The 21,262-nt window shown below is 39.6% G+C and overlaps 1 protein-coding gene across 5 annotated transcripts in view; it reads right to left on the bottom strand.

Moving 5' to 3' along the window:
* The window catches only part of GOLGA3 (golgin A3), a 28,485-nt gene extending 8,125 nt beyond the window's left edge, over nt 1–20,360 (bottom strand). For 4 of the 5 annotated variants that reach the window (XR_014618926.1, XR_014618927.1, XR_014618928.1 and 1 more), the window contains exons 1-19: nt 20,222–20,360; nt 18,110–18,460; nt 14,526–14,807; nt 13,537–13,649; nt 12,309–12,994; nt 11,230–11,341; nt 10,403–10,709; nt 9,602–9,804; nt 8,566–8,703; nt 7,496–7,657; nt 6,843–7,211; nt 6,358–6,435; nt 4,838–5,101; nt 4,201–4,295; nt 3,141–3,357; nt 2,396–2,539; nt 1,584–1,781; nt 902–1,018; nt 254–393 (exon numbers count right to left, since the gene is read on the bottom strand). Coding sequence is in view for 2 of the 5 variants with exons in the window: in XM_084297311.1 (XP_084153437.1) it covers nt 254–393; nt 902–1,018; nt 1,584–1,781; nt 2,396–2,539; nt 3,141–3,357; nt 4,201–4,295; nt 4,838–5,101; nt 6,358–6,435; nt 6,843–7,211; nt 7,496–7,657; nt 8,566–8,703; nt 9,602–9,804; nt 10,403–10,709; nt 11,230–11,341; nt 12,309–12,994; nt 13,537–13,649; nt 14,526–14,807; nt 18,110–18,242 (3,758 nt within the window). In the remaining 3 variants the exon portion in view is untranslated. The remainder of the gene's footprint in view (nt 1–253; nt 394–901; nt 1,019–1,583; nt 1,782–2,395; nt 2,540–3,140; nt 3,358–4,200; nt 4,296–4,837; nt 5,102–6,357; nt 6,436–6,842; nt 7,212–7,495; nt 7,658–8,565; nt 8,704–9,601; nt 9,805–10,402; nt 10,710–11,229; nt 11,342–12,308; nt 12,995–13,536; nt 13,650–14,525; nt 14,808–18,109; nt 18,461–20,221) is intronic. The other variant, XM_084297312.1, reaches the window with a different exon arrangement.
* Between the last annotated feature and the right edge of the window lie 902 nt (nt 20,361–21,262).

Below are 21,262 nucleotides of genomic sequence, written 5' to 3'. Positions count from 1 at the left end.
AAAAAGAAGAGAAGGTGGTGAAGCCTATATACAGCCTACTTTGGGTCTAATTGAAATACTAAGAGACATGAACTTGTAAATATTTGCCTAGCATCCAAACATGTATTTTATGATCAGGCTCAGCTGGGATGCATTTCAACATAAACCACTTCAGAATGGCAAAACCAAAAATTCATTAACATGTGTGTTTTTCAGAGGATTTATTTTGTTTACTGTACTTCAAGAACTTGGGCATTTATTACAGTGTACTTACTGCAGTTTGTCCACTTCAGCCTGAAGGGCTTGGACAAGGAGTTCTTTGGCTTGTAGCTCTTTCTTGATCTCATTGAGCTCAAGGAAAGCAGCTTTGTAATGACGGCGATTGTGTGCTGCATCTGCTTTGGCTGCTGCTACCTGCAAAGAAAAAAGATACAATTTTTCTTTGTTTTATCACTGTACGAGTATCAAAAAAGAACTAAGCTAAAAGGGTACAGAACAGATCAAGAAAATTGTGCAGCAGCATTAATTTGCTGCTTATAATTATTTTTGTTTATAAAAACACTGTTAGTGTTGTCATCCTTACTAATGCTAATAGTGGTTAATTATTACATAATGAAAAACCACATCTGCTAAACTGCTTTCTTACTGCAAATTTTTTGATGAAGCAGCATCACTTCAGGATACACTCCATGAACCACCACAAGCTACAATGGAACTTTCTTAGTAGTCAGTGAGCATGATTAACACTGGACACAACAGAAAAGACATCAATTGATCTTTCAACCAACTATCAACCATCATGTCAGAGACCCTGCAGGAAGCAGTATGTTATAAAGCATAGATTTTTTTGTAAAGCTACCTTTCAAATACTTTACATTTAAATCATCTTTTAAAATAAATAAATAAATAAACGACCCATTACCTGTTCCTTAAGGTCTTTAACTTTTGACTTTTCTTTCTCTAAGGAAGCCTGTAAAGTTTGAATAAGTTGTTGCATTTGCTGGTCCTCCTCCTCTTTTCGCTTTAGGACTGCCTGAACCTGTAGCACATCACAAAAACAAATGCATGGTTTGCGTAGACTCAGTGGAAGACCAGAAATGCCAATAGAGTAAATACAAACATCAGCCAAAGCAGCAGTTGCAAAAGCTTATCTCTGCTGTTCACTGATAACTGTTTCTATAGAGTACCATTTCAAGCTTAAAGTAGCCATGGTTAAACGGTAGCACATTATAGGCAACAAATTCCCTTTTGCTTATACCACAAGAATACATTACCATTGGCATAAATATCAACATTAATTCCAGTGAATCATTATGTGACAGATTGCATGTTTCAAGAATCTTAAATGAGCCACACTTTCACAACTGCAAGTATTTCAGCATGATTTATTTACACCCTAAGAGAGAAACAGCTCCGTTTAGCGCAAAATATCATTTCTGATCTGTTCTTTATTCTCATACGTTACTACTGTTATGCAACATACAGGAGGCCTGCATCTGAAGAAAACACACCAACTTTGCATCATATCAGTGAAGACCTCTACATCTTACAAGAAATATTAACCATTTCCTTTCTTAAGGCATAATACCAAAAAGTCATAATACCTGTAGATTCAGTTGCACCAAATCTGCCTCTCTTTTTGCTAAAGCTGTTTCTAGGATATTGTTGTGCTCCCGCAAAGCGGCATTGGACTGACTAAGGCCCGTCAGTTTTCCTCGTTCATGTTCCAGTTCAAGGGCCAACTTCTTGTTAATTTCTTCTAAACGTTTTATCTTCCTCCTGAAGCCTCTAGATTCCTGAAGCTGTAGCCAGAGAACAGTTGAAAGTAAATACAAACATCTCCAGATTAATACCTCAAAAAAACTGACGTAAATTAATTTATTTGCTTTTACAGTTTTCCTTCATTCTCCCTGTCCCCCTTTTTAAAAGGGTACTTCAAAACAAGTGCATTTTCACATTTTTTTCCTAATGGAAGACTCAAAGGCTTGCTAGAAAGCACAATCAGTGAGTACTGTTCACATGGAGATAAAGAGTAGTTGATGGTTTTTTTTTGTGCAACTTTACAACTGAACACCACCACCCTGCCCTCAAAAATCACTGAGCATACATGACTCCCAATAGTTTGGGAAAATAACTATTCATGTATATTCACTATTTTATGGCCAGACACAGCTGGTATTTAATACAGGAACTACTTTCCTCTCATCTTCTTTTCCCCTATACTACAGTGATTCATAAAACCATGGAGAGACAGTACAGAGCAGAAAAGTTATATTGTGTTAGCAACACAATGCTTGCACATTAGATTCTGATTTCCTGCACTGTTGGAATAAAATTATGATACTAAAATTTCTCCCCGCCTCTAGGTGCTTTTTACTGTCACCTTCCCATCTACCATGTAAATTCAGGTAATCACCTCATCCTCTAGTTCCAGCACTTTCTCTCTGTATTCTTCAAGCTCCTGGCTGGTAAGTGAGATCACTTCTTGCAACTCTTTTTCCAGCATCAACTTGCTTTTGCTAACAGTTTGCAACTCTGTCTCCAGAGCTTGAATCCTTTCCTAAAGACAAAAGGATCACAAACCTGATTCATTTACCATCCATCTCTGCAGAGGCAATTTTGTTTTGTTAAGAAGTTTATTTCTCTACCAAATATTAAATGAGCTGCTAGTGATTAATGTAAAGGTCTAGCTCAGAGCTTTCAACCGTTGCATCCAACCGCTACTTTTATCATTTTTCTTATTTTGCTCCATTAGTCCAAGGAATTTAGGTTTTCCCTCAATAAATCAATTCTAATACTGTTGAGAATTAATATATGATAGTCATAACATATACGATTAAATTACGGCTACCCTGAAGAGATGGCAACTGTCTATGAGGAAAAAAGCAGTTAAAGTTAGAGTTTGGGAAATATTTCAGATCCCAAGCAATTAATAATCTCAAAAAACGAGTGAAATACAAAAATACAAAGCCTGCCAAACTATCTCTTTCAAATATAATTAAGGAAATTCTCAGTATTCACAACACTGATACCAGCATTCTTAGTTAACTTTATATTCCAAGTGTTTTCATCGCTTCAGTGTATAGTAATGTTTCAACACATATTTAATAATGTGATAGTGCTATCTTTGTATTAACAATGTTAAAAAGACACCCGCATACTTGAGCAATCTGGTTGTTTCCACCATCAGTGATTTGTGCTTTTAGTTTGCTCAACTCTGCTTCAGCAGATTCCTTTGCAGTGAGGGATTCCTGTAGCCGCCGACTAAGAATGCCGACTGCATTCTCATAGGCTTTATGCTTTGCTTTCATCTCTTTCTGAGCACTTGTCAGATCTGACCCTAGACGCTTCATTTTCTGTTTCTGCTCCGTAATGGCCCTAGAGTGAAAGCAAAAAAACAAAACATAAGGTTAAAACAAAATTTGCCAGAAAATGATATTGAATGATTAATTTTTGGCATGGTTCAATTGAAAAGAAATAATAAAATCTGCATGTAGTCCACTTAGCTAGTCCATATTTCACCAGCTGAACTGTAAGGATACTACAGGAGACTGTGCCAAATGCCTTGCTGTAGTTAAGGTAAACGACACCCACTTTTCTCCCCTTGTCCCAAGTCACTCATCTCAGAAAAAGCCATCAGATGGGTAAGGTACAATTTTGGCCCCTTGTGAGGTAATGACCAGGACTTTGGAACACATTCTAAGAAGGTTGTTATGGTAATTAAGAAGTCTTTGTCAGAATTATTAAAATTCCAGTATGAAGGAATGTACACTACTCTCTTTAAATAACACAGAATTTAGAATAAGAATCTAAACTAAGGTTTCATCTAATCTGAGATTTTCATTGGGTACTTCATGTCTCAGTAAAAGTTTTCATCTATGGTTACCAGTTTAAAAAACACACACACACAACAACTTGTTCTCATTAAGCCCAACATTCTAGCCATTCAAGGTTAAAATTTACTGAAAGAAAGTTAGGATTAACTCCATTAAACATGTTACAACATGTTAACAATACATGCCATACAACATGTATATCGTTGTTTAAAAGCATGCGTGAATCAGAGAAGATAGAACTCCTGCAGTATGCAATCAATACTTGGACATGGATGTTATTTCCCAAACAGAAGACTAAGGAATAGGAAAAGGCTGATTACTAAAAGTGTGCATATGAAAGATTAATGTTATAGATCTTTTGTCCATACCAAAAGAACAGACTTACTTTTTTGCTTCTTCTTGCATTTGTTCTACTTCTAGTTTTAATGACTGATTTTCCTCAGCAAGAGATGCCATTTGTTCCTTATCGAACTGCAAGGACTTTAAAAGGGAGAGAGAAAAACAAACAAACAAACAAACAGACATGATGCAAGAACAAAAACATGTTTTCTCTATGTTGCTTTACAGGAGAATAAATACAAAAAGTTTCAAAATTATTTACAGTCCTAAAAAAAACACGTGGGAACAAAAACACCTATTTCAAGGTTCTCTGCTTCCTGACTCCTTTTTATTACCTTTTAAATTCTTTCCTCTGTGGCCACCACCACAACATGTATGCACACAGTTCTACTTTGAGCTCCGCTCTCAGACAGCATTCACTTTGGGACCAGGTTAACTGCTTCCACACCACACTTCTACCACTCCTGGAGCATGCTTCTCCCCACTGACTTACATGTACATGAGGTGTTACTGAGCAGTCACTTTAATGTGGTAGGTATATGCTCAACTATATATACAGTATTAAATATGTATCCAAGAACCTTAACTTGCAGCCATTCTGTTTAGTTCCAAAACTAACAGAAACAGCAACATATCCTGTATGTAATATTCTCTCAAAGTCCAATGCTTGACACCTTCCATACCTGTAGGCGTGCTTCCATATCATCTCGTTCTTTCTGCACTGACTGAAGATGATTTTCTATTTCCACCATCTGCTGGCGAACCTGAGATACTTCCTTCTGTAGTTTTGAATGTTCAGATTCGAGTGATTGTTTTTCAACTTGAATTTTCAGTAGCTCTCGTTTTAACTCTTTCACTTCTGAGTCTAGACGTTTCTTTGTAGCTTTCAATTCGCTAATCAGCTGGTCCTTAGAACTTGCATCTCTTCGGTAAGCTTCCACCATGACCTTGCACACAAGAGTTTCAAGAACAACATAGCATCTCTGTTACAACTTCGCTGTAAATTACTCTTAAATTTCTAAAATATTTACCGATGTTATTCTAGTTTTGGGGGGAGGTGGTATCAAACAATACAAACAAATGTCATCTGTAACAGAATCACAGAATGGATGAGGTTGGAAGGGACCTCTGGAGGTCATCTGGTGATACTCCCTGCTCAGGCAGGGTCACCTAGAGCACTTTGCACAGAATCATGCCCAGGTGGGTTTTGATTATTTTCAGAAAAGGAGACTCCACAACCTCTATGGGCAACCTGTTCCAGTGCTCTGTCACCTTCACAGTAAAGAAGTTTCTCCTCATATTCAGATAAAACTTCATGTGTTTTAGTTTGTGCCTATTGATTCTTGTCCTATCTTTGGGCACCACTGAAAAGAATCCAGCCCCAACATCTTGACACCCTCCCTCAAGATATTCAGATACATTGAAGATCCCCTCCCAGCCTTCTCTTCTCCAGGCTAAACAAGGCCAACTTGTTCATTAAGTGAATATGAATAAGTGTTTATAGCAGTATGGTATACTCCTCATATTCTTTATGGAACTGCACTACTTAAACACAATTAAAAAATAATTTTAAAAATTAGCCATTCCATGCACATAATTAACAACTTTTGTCATGAGAAAGGGAGGGGGTGTTAATTGCAGTTTAAACAGCCTTCTCAAAATAAACCAAATAAGCTAAAAAACCACCTTTAGTATTACATTAACGAGCAATAAAGTGGTAAATTAATGGTGCCTCTATGCATAATACATATTTACAACACTAATGATATATCAATTTTAAATTACTATTTTAAAACTAATTATTTGGAATAAAATTTGCGATAAAACATTTTTATTCTCCTCTGGCAACTACAATTTTTCAAAGCTGAAGGAAAATGAAGACAACTGAAGATTTTTCTAAGTGCTTTTGAAGTGCTTTTGCAAAAGAAAACCTAGTAACAAGCCAGAGAGAGACTTTACATAGTGGATCAATTAGCAAACTTCCTCAAGACCAATGAAAGCTTGAAATGATTGGTGGATTCACTTTTTCTTAACTGCAGGTAAAAATTCAACTGAAACCATGTAATTATGTCACCAAGTTCTTTGTATTTGATACAGAAAATGAATTCCAGTCTCCTCACAATAGCCCTCAGAAATACATACTTACACTACAAAAAATAAGTTATTTGTTTTCATTTCTTTGAAATAGCTTGCTTTTGCTTACCTTCTGCTGCAGGAACTGTTCCTTCACTTTTTGAACCTGTTTTTTGAGGCTGGCATTTTCTTGTTGCAGATTTTCTACCTGCCAGAGGAAAGAAACAAACATGCTGTTTTACACGTGAAACATGTCGTATTCTACATTATTTCAAGCACTGACAGTATTTTTAGCTATGCTTGTACAAATTGCCTAATCTAACAAGGATCCTGTTTCTGACTAGGTATCTCAATAACACTTTTAGATAACCCATCAGAAATAATCTCACACTTTATAATGAGCTCAACCCTCGGGAGTAAACAAAGGTCCCTTATCCTGCCAGTAACATTTTAGCGTGTCATTAATCTACATATGTGGTAAGCAGATCGCACCAGTTCACATATACATGATCAAATCATGTACAAATCTGTCATGTAACTGGCAATGTCACGTGCCTGTGGCAATACTTGCCTGGAGCAGCTATTTTTAGTAAAATATTTTCAGGGATTTCTTACCTGGCTTGACTTTATTGCAATTTCTTGCCTCAGTTGTTCCAACACTTCTGATGCTACTTCTGTATCTTCTTCAAGGCGTTTTGTTCCTTCATCAAGTTGCTCTTGGTTTGCTTTTGCTGTCTGCAGTGCTACTTCCAAGACAATCTTCTCATTTTGCAAATACTGTATCATGTCATCTTTAGAAGTAGCATCACTCTGGAACTCTTCTAATCTGGCCTTCAGTTCATCGTACTGTGTTTGCAGGTCATCCAGGGACTGCTCTTTGGTGTGCAATGTCTCTTGGGTCATGGTGAATTGCTTCATTAGATCTAGGTGTTCTTGCTGTAAAGATTCAAGCTGCAAATCTCTCTGATGCAAAGTCAGCTTGACCTGAGAAAATGTGTTTTAAGATTAAATTTGTAAGATTAAATTTATACAAAATGAATGAAATTTCAAAAACAAAAACAAAAAACACAGTTACAGAGATGATTTAAAAAAAAAGTGGGGGGCCTTTTCACCTGGGACAGAGTGACTTTGATATGGACTTCATTTTTGCAGCAATCTTTCAGACTGTTTTTAAAAAGTTTAGAGCTCAGTATTTATTTACTATTGCCTTTTCAGCCAATTAACTATTTCCTTTACAACCTTTGGTAATTTGCCTAAAAACAGTCTACCTGATCCAACTCTTGCTCCAATGTTGCTGCAGAATCAGCCATTTTCTGAAGCTGTTCTTTCTCATCCTCAAACTCCTCTAGTTTTCTCTGCAAATCTTCTTCCACCATGGTTTTAGCCTCCTGGATCTGCATGAAGGCAGCTTCTTGATCTAACATGTCAGCCTGTGCAGAAAAAGCAAGTAGTTAACATCTACAGTTTCAGTTGGAAGGGGCTGGTGGATGTGTGTATGTGTTGGGGAATAAAAAAGAAAATAAAAGGATAAGTTATCAAGAACATTTCTAGAAGAAAGTAACAAGCAAATATAATTTTGATGTCTGCCTTACACACCTGTATATCTTTACCGAAGTCACTCACTCATATACTTAAGACACCTTAGAATAAGTTGAGTGTCTTGTATACTTGTGACAATCTGAGTTCCTTATATAGCACCATGTCCTTTCTAAATGGACGAAACAGGGTATAAATAAGACAAATATTTAAAGTATTAAAATTAAGCCGCTTAGAAAATTCTGAAACAAAAATAAATTCCTTGGATACTGTAGTAACTCCATGAAATAGAAAATCCTGTCATTTACACAACTGCTATCGGAAGCAGTGGAGATGGGTTCTAAACGCTTTGAAAGTGAATGCGCTGAACTTCAATAGATTTTACTCATCTTTTCTTCCTTAAGTACAGGAAGGATAAACCTGAGCAATTTCACACATTTAAGAAGAATTTTACTAACTTTATCTTCCAAGTAAGTTTTCTCTTGGAAAAGTTCATGAATGGGCAAAGCAGAATATTTACATCCACTTTTAAAACTCAATTAAAAGCAAATATCAGCTCCGAAAATGCAGGCGTCACCTTGGAATGGGAAACATGGCCTTTCTCCCTCTTGCTGTTTGTAGTTTCATACAAATTTATTTGTTCTGAAACATTTCTGTTTTTATAAAGCATCATTTTAACCAATTCATAAGAATTCCATACTGCTTTGATGGTAAATACTTGAGTTTTCAAATACTATGCTTGCAAAAACTAAATATGCAACTTAAACAGAACATAATTCATGAAGATCACCTACAACCTCACCTCAATATTCTGCAGCTGTGCTGCAATACGTTCCTTTTCTTTAATTGATCTGTGCTGGGTTTCAGTCAACTGCTGAGACAATGCCACATTCTCTAGTTTGAGATGTTCCAACACACCTGCTTGGGTCATTTGCCCAGCCTGGAAGTGGGAGAAAAAAAAATCACTGATTAATACCAACAGCTCAAATTGGTGAGTTCTAGGAAGAAAAAAAAAAAAAAACAAAACAAAAAAACCCTGAACCTATCTGTGTCTAATCTCAACTACTACTTACATTGCGCTATAGGTGTTCATTCACATAAGACAAGTGATTAAATTTATGCCTCAGTATCAACATGAGCTAACACCTTACAACAAAAAACAGAACAACTCCCCCCAGCCTGCTCTCCATCTGAAGTATAAAGACATTGTGTGTGAACTCTGACAATGGAGCCACTCTCAATGTCCTCTGGTGTTGTGGTTTAACCTGGCAGGCCGCTAAGCACTCAGTGGGATTGGGGAGAGACTTGGCAAAAAAGAAGTAAAAGCTTATGAGTTGAAATAAAGGTAGTTTAATAGCACAGAAAAGAAAAATAATGATGATAATAATATGTACAAAACAAGTGATGCACAATGCAATCGCTTACCACTCACTGACCAATGCCCAGCCTGTCCCTGAGCAGTGGTCGCCCCCCCCATACTCTGGCCAGCCACCCCATATAACTGTTGAGCATGGCATCGCATGGTATTGTGGACAACCATCCCTTTTGACAGTTTGGGTCAGCTGTCCTAGTTCTGTCCCCTCCCAGCTTCTTGTGCACCCCCCAGCCTCCCCACTGTCAGGGTAGCATCAGAAGCTTAAAAGTCCTTGATGTAGTTTAAGAAATGCTCAGCAACAATTAAAACATGATTGTTATCAACATTGTTCTCATCCTAAATCCAAAACACATCACCATACCAGCTACCAGGAGGAAAAATAACTATCCCAGCCGAAACTAGGACATCTGGATAAAATTAAAAGAACAGATTGTCAGTCCTATGTGCAAACAAATCATAATACCTGTATATTAGCCATCTCACTCTGCAGCCTGACACGAGCCTCCTGAGCGAGTACCAGCTGCTGCTGGTACCACTGTCGCACATTTTGGAGTGATGTGATTTCTGTTTCTGATGCCTTTAGCTTATTGGTCAGCGTGGTCCGTTCCAACTGTACTTTATGAAGTTGATTTTGTAAGGAAGCCAACTGTTGTCGCAGATCATGAACTAAAAAAAGGAAAAGAAAGAATCTGGACTATTATACTCCATCGCTCAATTTTTACGCACACATTTTCAAGGCTTATTGCTGTATTTGTAGCTTATTTATTTGAACAAAAATATATGCACCTAATTACGTAAAGATTGGCTGCTCCTGCAAAAGCAAAAAATGAAAATTCTGGAATCCAAAGAATTAGGCTCATAAACAGAACGAAATTAAAATAAATGAGTAGTTTCTTCAAGCATTCAAAGCTCCTCAGAGGCTGAAAATATGAATTAAAAAATAAAATCAGAAAGCAGGTATCCTGACACTGAGATTCATCATTACAGACCAGTATTTGTGCAGTTTTCTAAAAAACGTTAGTTCACCATCAAACAGTTATTAGATTACATATTTATGCCTCCTCCCACAAGCTGGCTGTGTCTTGCAAATTGTGGCACTTGTGACACAACATAGAAAACAAACACCTTAAAATTTAGCTATTTAGTATGTTATTAATAAAATGCAAATTAAAATTATTTCTTGCTCTTGGACTTCAGAATTATGTTGAATTAAAATGATTTATGGAATAATAAAATTTAAAGATCAAAATTTACATCAACCCACCTGTGCTGTCTCTGGTGAGAACACTTTTTTGCATATCTTCAACCTTCAGCATGAGTCTTTGGTACTGCTCCTCTGCTAACTGCAAATCATTATTTGAAGAAGCCAAACTAGCATTCTTTGCTTCCAAGGTGTTTTGCAGGTCAGCCATTGCTCTTTCCAGATCCCAGCAAGATTGCTTTAATGTGGCCACTTCTGAGCTCAGCGATTCCTGCTTCTGTTGGCTGTTTTGGCTGTGCTCCATCTGTGCCTGAAGCTTCATGTTCAAAGCTGCAAGTTGGGCTTGTAGCTCAGTCTTCTCTTTGAGAGCCTGAATGTGTCCCAGAAATTAAATACAAAAGAGAAAATACATTAATGGCTGATTAGAGATAACAGCAAAATGGCTTTGCTAAGGCAAAGACCACTTACTTCAAATAATGTTTTTTTGAAGTGACACCTCGCATAGTAAAAAGTTCAAATATTCAAAAGAAAACACAGAGGAAAGCACAGACAAGATGTATAGTGTCTTCATCAAAAATCCTGACATGGTTATTGGCTTATAAGATGTGTTTCCACACTAAGTAAGAATGCTTTGCGTTACCTATGTTATACCATCAGTCAATACAAAGAGAAAACACAGACATCATTACCTTAACTCTGGATTCATCATCTCTAAAGTTGTCTTTTTTTCTAGACCTTTGAAGGCTTTAAAGACTATCTTCATAAGAGCACTTGTAATGTATCTAATTCAACAATGTTTTTACAAAACACATTCCCATAAGAGGAGGAAGCTCTTGAAAATTAATTAACATATTAATATAATTTGCTAAATACAGAAATTCATTTTGTACCTGATTAGCTTCTACTGAAAGTGCCTCTAGCTGCCCTTCAAGTCTCATCTTCTCCTTTAGCACCTGCAGCATTTCATCATGAGTTCCTGCGATAGAGCTTTCCACAGATACACTGGAGACAGAGATACCACACACAGATAAGAGTTAGAGTACAACACTCACCTAGTTGAAGAAAAGGGAGTCTGAAATTAAGAGGTACTCAGACTCCTTAAGATAATATGCTTCTCATCTAAACTAGAAATTAGGATACGGTTTCTCATTTTATGATGTATCCAAAGCACAGCGAAACAACCTTCATTACCATCCAAAGAGAAAGACATTAGATTCACACTGAAGTTGTGTGTGTTAGCTTTCTATATTTGCAGCAACTAGAATTTATTGTGGTACCCATATATTTGTTATGTTTACAGAAGCGCAATGGTTGACTTCAGTGTGTTCTGTAGCTGCATATCCCTTTATAAGCAGACAAATGGACATAAATGTGAAAAACAAAACCTCCACAAATGTTGTCCACAACACCTGCTTTAATGCAGAAGTTCCTGAGAAACAGCAACAGCTAGTGCAAAAGAAAAAACAGGTATTCGGCTAAGGGAAAAGTTTAATACCTATTACAAACACACAAGCTTGTGAGACTACAGTTAAAGGACTGAAGAGGTTAAGAGTGTATAGGACAGGACTCTTAACATTTCATGACTTGAGGTCTGAAAGATACATAGATCAGGTAAACAACCATAGTAAAAATCACCATTTGAGACAGTTATATCAACACTTTCAGGCTTTAAAGACTAATGCCACAAAAGTGATTCAGTGAATAAATGGAGCAAACACATAGACGCAATTGCTAGGAGACCATTTAAAACACTCTATCAGTGTCAAAACTATTTTTCTCTAAAGATATATTAAGTAGGTACTCTGTGAAGTGACCTTTCAGTTTCTTTTAGAATCCATAAGTTAAAAGCTGATTCAATCATGACGAACACAAACTGGATCCAATGCTAGTAAAAGATAAGAGTAACAGACTGCCTATCCCAAAAGAGCACAACACCGTAATCATCTCACTGCCCACCAATCTTTCTTACCTGCTAGAAAGACTGTCTCTCCGGCTCCGTATTTCTCCATTAAAATCTTGCTCTTGGGCTTGGTGCTCCACTGCTGCAGCCTGCAGCACTTCACTGATGGAAGGAAATTGCCCCATGGCATCAGGATGTATCTTCTGACCATTTATTGTATATGGAATGCTCTGTTTGCCTTCTGCATTCTGTAAACTGTTAAACACCACTTTTCCTGACACGCTGCTGTAGGTAGAGCTGTCGCTTTCATTTCCATCCATCCTCATTCCCACTTCACTTCCATCAATCTCTGAAATGTTATCTCCTGCCAAGGAGGAATTCTCTATTCGATCATCTGTGTCGGAGGGTAGACTAATCTCAGAAACAACTGATGTTGGACCACTTCTGCTTTGCTTCAGCATCCCACCAGGTAAGTCAGTAGCCAGAAGACTCCCGGTAGCATTTCTAGAGTCTGAATCTTCACTTCTGTAGTCAGCCAAGGACCGGATCTTACTGGACTTTGAAGATTTTGAACTTCTTCTCTCTTTTGAGGATGCTGGAAGTCCCAAGCTGCCCAGTTTGGGTCCCCTGGGGACACTGGTCCGCAAAAAGGAATATTCTTTTGTCATTGCTACAGTGCTAGCTCTTGGCAAGATTTCTGGATTTAACATCAACTCAGGATCTAGCGTGCTGGAGGGCCGGTTTTTGGATGTAGACTGATTGGATGAAAAGAAAAAAAAGTAAATTTCAGAATGTTACATTTGAACTAGCATCAAGGATTTGTTTTGTTGTAGAACTTAATACGTAAGTATTAATATAAAAGCTTTAAACTTTAAGTTTCTGTATCATTTCATGAATGAGGTAAACTACATGTATGGCAACAATCAAGACTAAATATAGACAGGTTGAAAGCAATTAAGGTAGAGTCTAAAAACTGAAAGATATAGGAAAAAATGGAAATTAAATAATTAAATAAATAAATTTAATAATTCAGATTTGGAATAATTTTTCTTAAATTTAAGATTGCCTACATTTTTGTTTTGTTTTTGTTTTTTCCTATTTCGGGTAGCAAAAAATAGCATTACCAATGCAATAACGGAGAAACAATATAGAGAACCAATTCCAGAAGAAAGATTTTTTTTTTCCACATCTGAAAAATCTACTGAGTATTTGAAGCACAGCAAACAGAATTTAAAGCATAGACTGTATAAGTTCCCATCAATAACTGAATCTAGAACATCTGTTGGGTGGTACTCACTCTTTCTTGATGTCTCTTCACTCTATATTGTTTGAGCTGCTCTTCTAGCCGTCTTCTTGCTTGAAGTCTTATTTGTTCTTCATTCTCCAATGGGAGTGAAGACTCTACTGAGCCTGTAAGTGAAAGGTGCCTTTACAGTCAGAAAGAAACCTCCAACACATGCAAATCTGATGCAAAAGGAAAAAGCCCCTTCTACCATCAGCAACATGCTTCATGCTTAAGCAAAGAACGCAAGGAAAGCCCGTTGCATGCACCTCAGAATACCCTTCTCTAATGTATCTTTGTGTAAGCATTAATAATGACTGCGTATTTCAGCTTTCCCGTTTGCAAATACTGTCGCTCTTCTGAGTATATATGAAAAGAGAAAGATCTTACAGCAAGAACAAGACTATTACTATCTCATCTGTTCTGCACTTGTAGTAGTACTGAAATTAAAAAACTGAGACAGACCTACACAGTCTATTCATTCCTTAAAGGCCTGAGAAAGGCTATTCATTAGATAAATTTTCTACTTTGTTAAATCACGTTAAGTCTTTCTAATAGTAATGCTTTTAAAAAACATTATTGAAGATGCCTGGAGCATTAGACACCTTGCTATAAAGGCTTTGCCCTTCTACTCCCATGTTTATTACTTATCTTAAAATCACCTGGTTGTGCTGTGTTTTTGTTATTTTTTTTTATTATTATTTTTTTTAAGTTGTCACCTATTATTTCTAGTAATAAAGAAGGAAGATGAGAATCGCTTCAGTCCCAGAAAACAAATTCCCGTCCAGTGTGAGAATGATTTTTAGATGTTAAGGCACGTGCTTTAGTTGCAGCAGAGAGTGGTTTACTGAAAGAAAATGAATTTTAGTTCAAAGTAAAAGCTTACTGCCAAAATGACACTTAGTCCAAGCTGAAATGATATTACAGATTTTACAGTCAGGCTCAGAGAAAAAAGCTTTATGCAGCAATAGAAAGCAGGGGCGCTATCATAAACAGATGCTTACACAATTCTGTTTCTTGCATGGGAAGACTTAGTTTGAGAGACTGCAAAGCTTCTTTTCTAAGAACTATGCCCTCAGCACTAGTTCCCTGAGACTTCCTTAGGCTGTCATGGAAACCAGTCACACCTGGGGATGACTCTTGACCCTGAGGACTGCTGGTGGGATCAAAAGATATAGGAGAGTCGGGGAAGAGTGACTCTGGCCCATTCTGGCAGGCATCCGCTTTGATGTTTATCTTCAGACTTTCCTCTTCATTTGGCACTTCACTGACGCTAACACCAGTAGCTGAAAGAGAAAGTTTCACTGAGATACTCCGTTTATCTTTACACTGCCACATAAAAACAACACCAACACTATTGCCTTTAGACTGTAAGAATATAGATTGCTAATGACAATAAAACAATTTTATAAAGTATGTTTCTTCTGGTCTTTTAAAATGAAGAAACACCTTTAATTTACTTTAATATAGTGCCTTGAGACAGGATCTCAAAAGCGGCCATGAATTATTTTCAAAATGTCATGTGGGTTTCTAAATCGTGTTAGATTTAGAAGCATTGTACACCAAATATAAATAATGTAATCTGTGTCACACTGAGCAACAACCTACTACAAATAAGACGTGGCAACTGCAGGCCTCTGCTGAGTGATTCAGCTCTTTGGTATGCTTCTGGGTACTGGTGAGAAAGCACCCACCAGCCCAACTCCCAGCATGGGCCAAGCAGAGTTTCTGAATTTTATACAGACTTTAAAAATTTTCCAAGAAGATGGCTCCAATCATAAGTACTGCAGAAAAACTTACGTGAATTAAAAGAATAAATCTAGCAATTATAAGGCAATTCAAGAACCACTTTAATACCAATCTTATCTTGACATATCTGTGTGTTTTTTTTTTCCTCTTTTCCATCATCAAACATGCATCTGCAATAACAGCTCAACACTTCATAGGTTTGTATTTTGGATTTCTCACACATGTGCACTTCACTTGGTTGGGTACTACTGATGTTTATGAAAGTGCTGTTGCAACAAAACTATATATCTAACATTAAATGCATTATTTTAAATCTCAGTAAAACAACTCAAACAAGCAGGGAACTGGAATAGCCACTCTCATTCTGTTCACATACCATATACCACCGTAGTAACTGGAACTCAGCAGGATATATAGAAGATTATTTTTTTTTTCCCCATAAAGACATATGAAAACATTTAGCATTTTTAATCGAAGTATTTGCAAGCAGAAAAATCAAGTTTCCTCTTTCTATTTTCTCTCCCCACAGCTACAGACTTGAAAAAGCACTTTCTTGCATTTTTATTTTTATTTTTTTTAAATGATGTCAGGAAGACACAGAACTGAGAAACAATAAAATAGTAAGAAGATCCTCTCAAAATGTGTTTCTAAGATACATATGCACAAATATTCTGTATCCAGGAAGTTGATTACAGAGATTAAAGAAAGCTTTATTGATTTTGATATCAGTCCTTTACCACATTGCTAGTAAACTTTATAAACTTTATATATGACCCATAAACATATTATGGGTCACTACAGCCCTCTGAAAACAAAACAATTCAAAAATAAAGCTATTCATCTACGTGGTGAACATGTAAGCATACCTCTTTAATTAAATAAGCCATATGGGAAAAAGCCAGAGGTAAGAAAGTAGGACTTTTTCCACTGCTACCCATTTGTTCCCACCTCTGTGGTACATCCTCCCTTGAGCCAGCACAGATGTTTGTAGGGTGAATCAGCACAGAGGAAACTGAATGAGAAAAAAATGTGGATAAAAAAATAAATATCTAAAACTCTCAGCTGTAAGTGGCCTGAACATATCAGTTCACTGAATTTTGAATTCAAACACTTTCAAGTTGTGTTTTTTTTAATCACACAGAGAACATTTTAAGGCCATTTTACCCTGAATCAGTTCTCTGATTTAGCTCACCATGATAGACGGGATGGGTACAACAAGGACACAAAGGAAGGAAGAAAATGGGATTGCTTTTTTAATGACCTACCAATGTAAGTCAGATGAAGACATTCTAAAACTGCAGCTTAGATTGTCAAAGGAAAATTTAAAAGAGAGGTGAGTGTTATGAATAGTACAAGCAAACAAAAATAATGACACCTTACACAATGAGAAATATTGTTTCTGCTCATCTTTCAGAAACTGCAGCTATTACTGCATCAAGTTTATACCTTTTTTCTATTTTTTATCTTCACATCCATGAGTGGTATCCATATATAAAAGAGATACTGGAGCAAAATTCTAGAAGAATGGTTTCCTGGCAACTTCCTGAGGCCATGAGACACTCAGAATCTAAGTGATGCCTTGAACTAAAGTTAGTGTCAAAACAGCTGTGGTCAGAACAGTGGGGGAGGAGATGCAATTAGACTGAAAATACTAGAGACACACACTACCTATTTATAAGCCACAAATCAATTGTTTGCACAATGCTCAAGATGGGAGAAGGCAGGAAAGTATGATCTCCAACTTCATAAAAGATGAGTGAATCATCACACAGTTACGCTGAGATTGTGATAAAGGGCAGCACGACAAACACAAAGTCTTAGGACTCCACTTTCCTGCCCACTACAAGATGGCAAATCTGCGACACCAGGGGAGGGCAGAACACTAACAACATCACGTGATGAACTCCGTATCAACAGAAAGGTTTCCCTTACATAAAGGCCCTGTATACTTTTGTGCATCTACACAGCCACAGCATATAGACCCCCTCCACGCACCTATCACCACACCCTCATATATCAACTTTACCCTAGACATCTGTAGTGGAAACGTAGAAACTTCAATTCAATACAATAGAAATATCTTCACCATGACAGTAGTTAAGTAATGGCGTGAGTAGAGAGGCTGTTGAACTCCCCCAGTGGAGATTTTCAAAATTCAGCAGGACAAGAGCCTAAGCAACCTGATCTAACTTAAAAGCTAGATCTGTTCTATGCACAAGATTGGACTAGATGACCCACAGAGGTGCCTTCCAACCTGAAGTTTTCCATGACTTGGTAATCTACCCACATCGGTGCGTGCATTCTTAAGTTTCTTTTAAGCAGCTGCATTATTTTCTTACAGAGCTTGTCTACATTATTTTGAGACAATTTGGGTGAGATAATTTGGGGAATACATGCCAGCATCTCTCTTCCATTATGGAAATTTGGAGAGACTTTTTGAGTACATTTTATTTTTTGCCTAATGGAATTAACCAAAAGAAAATCTTATGCCAGAATAAAAAATTCCATTGCTGAGCATACTCTACAACAATCGTTTCAGAACCGTTAGTTCTAAAGAACTTTACACGTACATTCTTGGAAACATTTTCAGAAGACAGAATAATACATGAAAAACACATACTCACTTGATGGCTAAGAGTAGTTAAATGAACACTTTGAATTTGTTTTGAAATAATAAGTTTTAAAATAGAAAAGTTTCCTCATACATGGAAAGTTTGATGAAGGCTACGGCTCTGCATAATACTGTACAATAAATTCCTGACCTCAAAGACAAAGCCCCTAAGCATCACCCAAACAAGAGAATCGCAAGTTGTTGAGAAGTTCACATGAAATAACTTACTGTTCATTTCATCTCCTGTAACGGGCAAATCTGACTTGGCTTTACAATCCAGGAGTTCTTCAGAGGTGTGAGGCACCCCATTGCTGCTTCTGTCATCCAACAGAACGTCCTGCTGGACAGATGAGGAGTCCATGGTAAAAACAATCCAGATGCAGGGAAGTGTTTCTTTTAAGTTTCCTGCCAAGTGAACTACCAAGTCCGGTTTCTCTCCATTAGCAACATCAGCACCGAGATGTTAGGCAGGCGCAGTTTTCTGAGCTTTTCAGCTGTTGGTGTGCAGCAGTCGATAATTCCAGGAGATCATGAAAACAGCTTGCAGCCAAAGTTGTAATCAGCAAGGAACTGCATTCTCTATAAACAAATGTATTTCATTTACAAACGTTCCTTAGGGCTTTGAAAATACCAGTTAAAAAGCAAGCAGTACTCACAGATTATTCACCAGCCCACCAACCTCAATACACAGAACCAGGATAACAACAGAGACAATAACAAAGTATCCAGAGCTTGTGAATAGGAAGTGATCTATTTAACAGCTTTTTTATTGTCACCTTTTTTTTTTTTTTAAAGTTGCATTAATACACCAGTGTAACAACGCAACAACATCGTATTCAGCAAGATACCTCATTTAAGATCACTGTCCCTTTTAATGGAAACGTTTCCTTGGTCTCTGCTTTAATAAACTGGACAGTATTCAGAATAGCATTCTGCTCTGTAAATCACAGCCTGGACTTTCATACCACATATTTCATCTGAAGGACCTAATGCTATTTAAGTTGCAATTACTTTAGTTAGAATGCAGGAGGGAATTCAGGCTTTTTATTTATTTAACTGACATCATACTGTTTACTTGCCTGCAGAGCAACCAGTACTTATCACTGCACAGAGCCCGAGCTACTAATTACAGCATGCACTGGCAGTGAGAACAAGGCCCAGGCTGCAGCCCAGTGCTGGCCTTCTCCTACAGTGAGTCAGGAGGAAGATTTCCAAACACAGTTTTTATAGCGTTTGCAAATCATTCACTATGCATTCAGATTGTGCCTGTAGTTATCAACCTTGTCAATTGCTACAATTTGATAGAAGCTGTTGTAAATAGTCACTTCAGCTGTCTGAATTTTGTTCAAATAGATACTGACAACTGAATTCAGATTATGAGACGTTACAGATTCCTGTTTATTAGAGAAAAAACTACAAATCCCCAGTTAAAACTTGGGGCCAAAGGGGAGGATTTCAGGTCAGAGATATTTTAGCTGCATTTTTACACAGACATTTTGAGCAACATTCCTTCCATACCTCCAGAGAGCCCTGGTGTACCTGCTACTGTACCAAGCCACCCAGGTGCACTGCTCATCACCAGGACATCACAGAAGGTACCAGAAGTTCAGGTACACAGGACTAGATCAGTGCCCCTGCCTCCTGGCCCATACAGGCGAGGCTGGAAGGTGCCAGACACCTGAGGCACGGTTCTGAAACTGAAAGCCCCACCGAGCAGAAAGATGAAAACATCCACTGGAATTTGGCTTTAAAAGCGTTTCTGTGTCAGAAAGCTTATAATGGGCCGTCTGAAGGAACAGCTGTCACATGGCAGACAGACAGCACACCGAGTGACAAAGAGGAATCACAGACAAAAGGCAAGGACGACTCAGAGGCTGCTCACACCTCTGCAAATCCAGAGGACGTTCCAGGGTTTGTAACCCGCCAAGAACAGCGCCTTTCCTTGCCACAACAGCGCTCACTGTCAGAGGGCATTTAACAGCACCTCGTTACCAGCAGGGTCTCCTGTGTGACCCCCCCCCCATTACAAGGGGAACGCATTCCGGCCTCAAAGCCCCTCGCACCCCCACCGCCACGCACACCCCGCGGCAGCCCAGCCGTGCCCTCAGAGGACCGCAGCGGCACCGCCCCAGCCCTGCCGGCCGCTCGGAAGGGCAGCGGGGCCCGGCTGGAGGCAGGCAGGGCCGGGCACCCCGGGCCCTACACCCGCGGAGCCGGGCCCCGGCGGCTCCCCGCTCCCCTCAGGCCCGGAGCCGCCCCTCCCGCCCTCCCCACCCCCGCGGCGGGCACCGCGCCTCAGCCGCCCCCTTCTCCCACCTCCCGGCCGAGCCCCCCGCAGACCTGGGGCCGCCCAGCCCGGCTCTGCCCGAGACGTGGCGCTGCCTCCGCCGGGAAGGGGAGGAGGGCGCGGCGGTGCAACGGGCTTCTCCCTCCCTCCCCGCCGCCCTGCCCGCCCGGCGCCCGCCGCCGCCTCACAAGCCCCCACGGGCGCGGTGCCCGCCCCGCCGCCGCCTCCCTCCCTCGCTCAGCCGGGCCCCTCGGCGGGGAGCCGCGGCCGCCGGGGGCAGCCGGGCGGGCGGCCGATGCCGGCGGGGCGGCTGGCAAGGAGGCGGCTTTTCCTGACGGACCCTTCCGGCAGCGGAGGGAGGGGCAGAGGCTGCCTCAGCCGGGCCGGGCCTCCCCTCAGAGCCGGGGCAGGGCCAGCCCGCGGCGGGGGGAAGGTGTCCCCGGTGCCTCACCTGCTTCACGCTCGGAAATTAAATGCGTGCCGGGGAGCGGCGCGCCCCTTGCAGCCTCTCTCGTCCCTCCCCGCCGCGCTTGCTTCCCAGGCGCCGCGGCCTGGAGAGGTTTCGAAACGCCTCGGTCGGTGCCCGGGGGGAGCTGCCTCGGTTTGGGAGCCTCGGGAGGTTTTGTGCCCGAGGACGAGGCACCGGAGGTGTCCCCGGGCTCGCCGCCGAGCCTTTGAACGCGGTGGGAACCGGCAGGGTGCCGCCGGCAGGTGGCCCCGAGCCTCTGCTGCCAGCCAGCCTCTGTCACTGCCCGCCCCGGGCACAAGGTGATGGTGCTTGGTCGGTGCTCAGCGCCTGGGTTTCGCTTTTTTTTTCACCTTTTTTTTTTGTTTGTTTGTTTTTAATATATATATTTTTTCCCACTCTTTACATTTTTTTCACGTATACAGAATTTGAAGAAAACAACCGCCCCAAACCTACACTGCTATGGGCAATTGCTTTGCCTTTTGCATCCTTCAGCGGCCGGTCTCCTCTGCATGCTGCTTTGCTGGGACATGTTTCATTTACCTCACTAAAATTAGTTTGCTCATTCCATTGATCTTGAAGGAAGGGGTGACTAATTTCCACCAATTTCAACCCATTTCCTACTATG

Source organism: Netta rufina (assembly GCF_964035555.1).
Source record: "Netta rufina genome assembly, chromosome: 17".
NCBI classification, from domain to species: Eukaryota; Metazoa; Chordata; class Aves; order Anseriformes; family Anatidae; genus Netta; species Netta rufina.
Note: the sequence above shows the minus strand (reverse complement) of the source record. Positions and strands in the feature narration are given on the sequence as shown.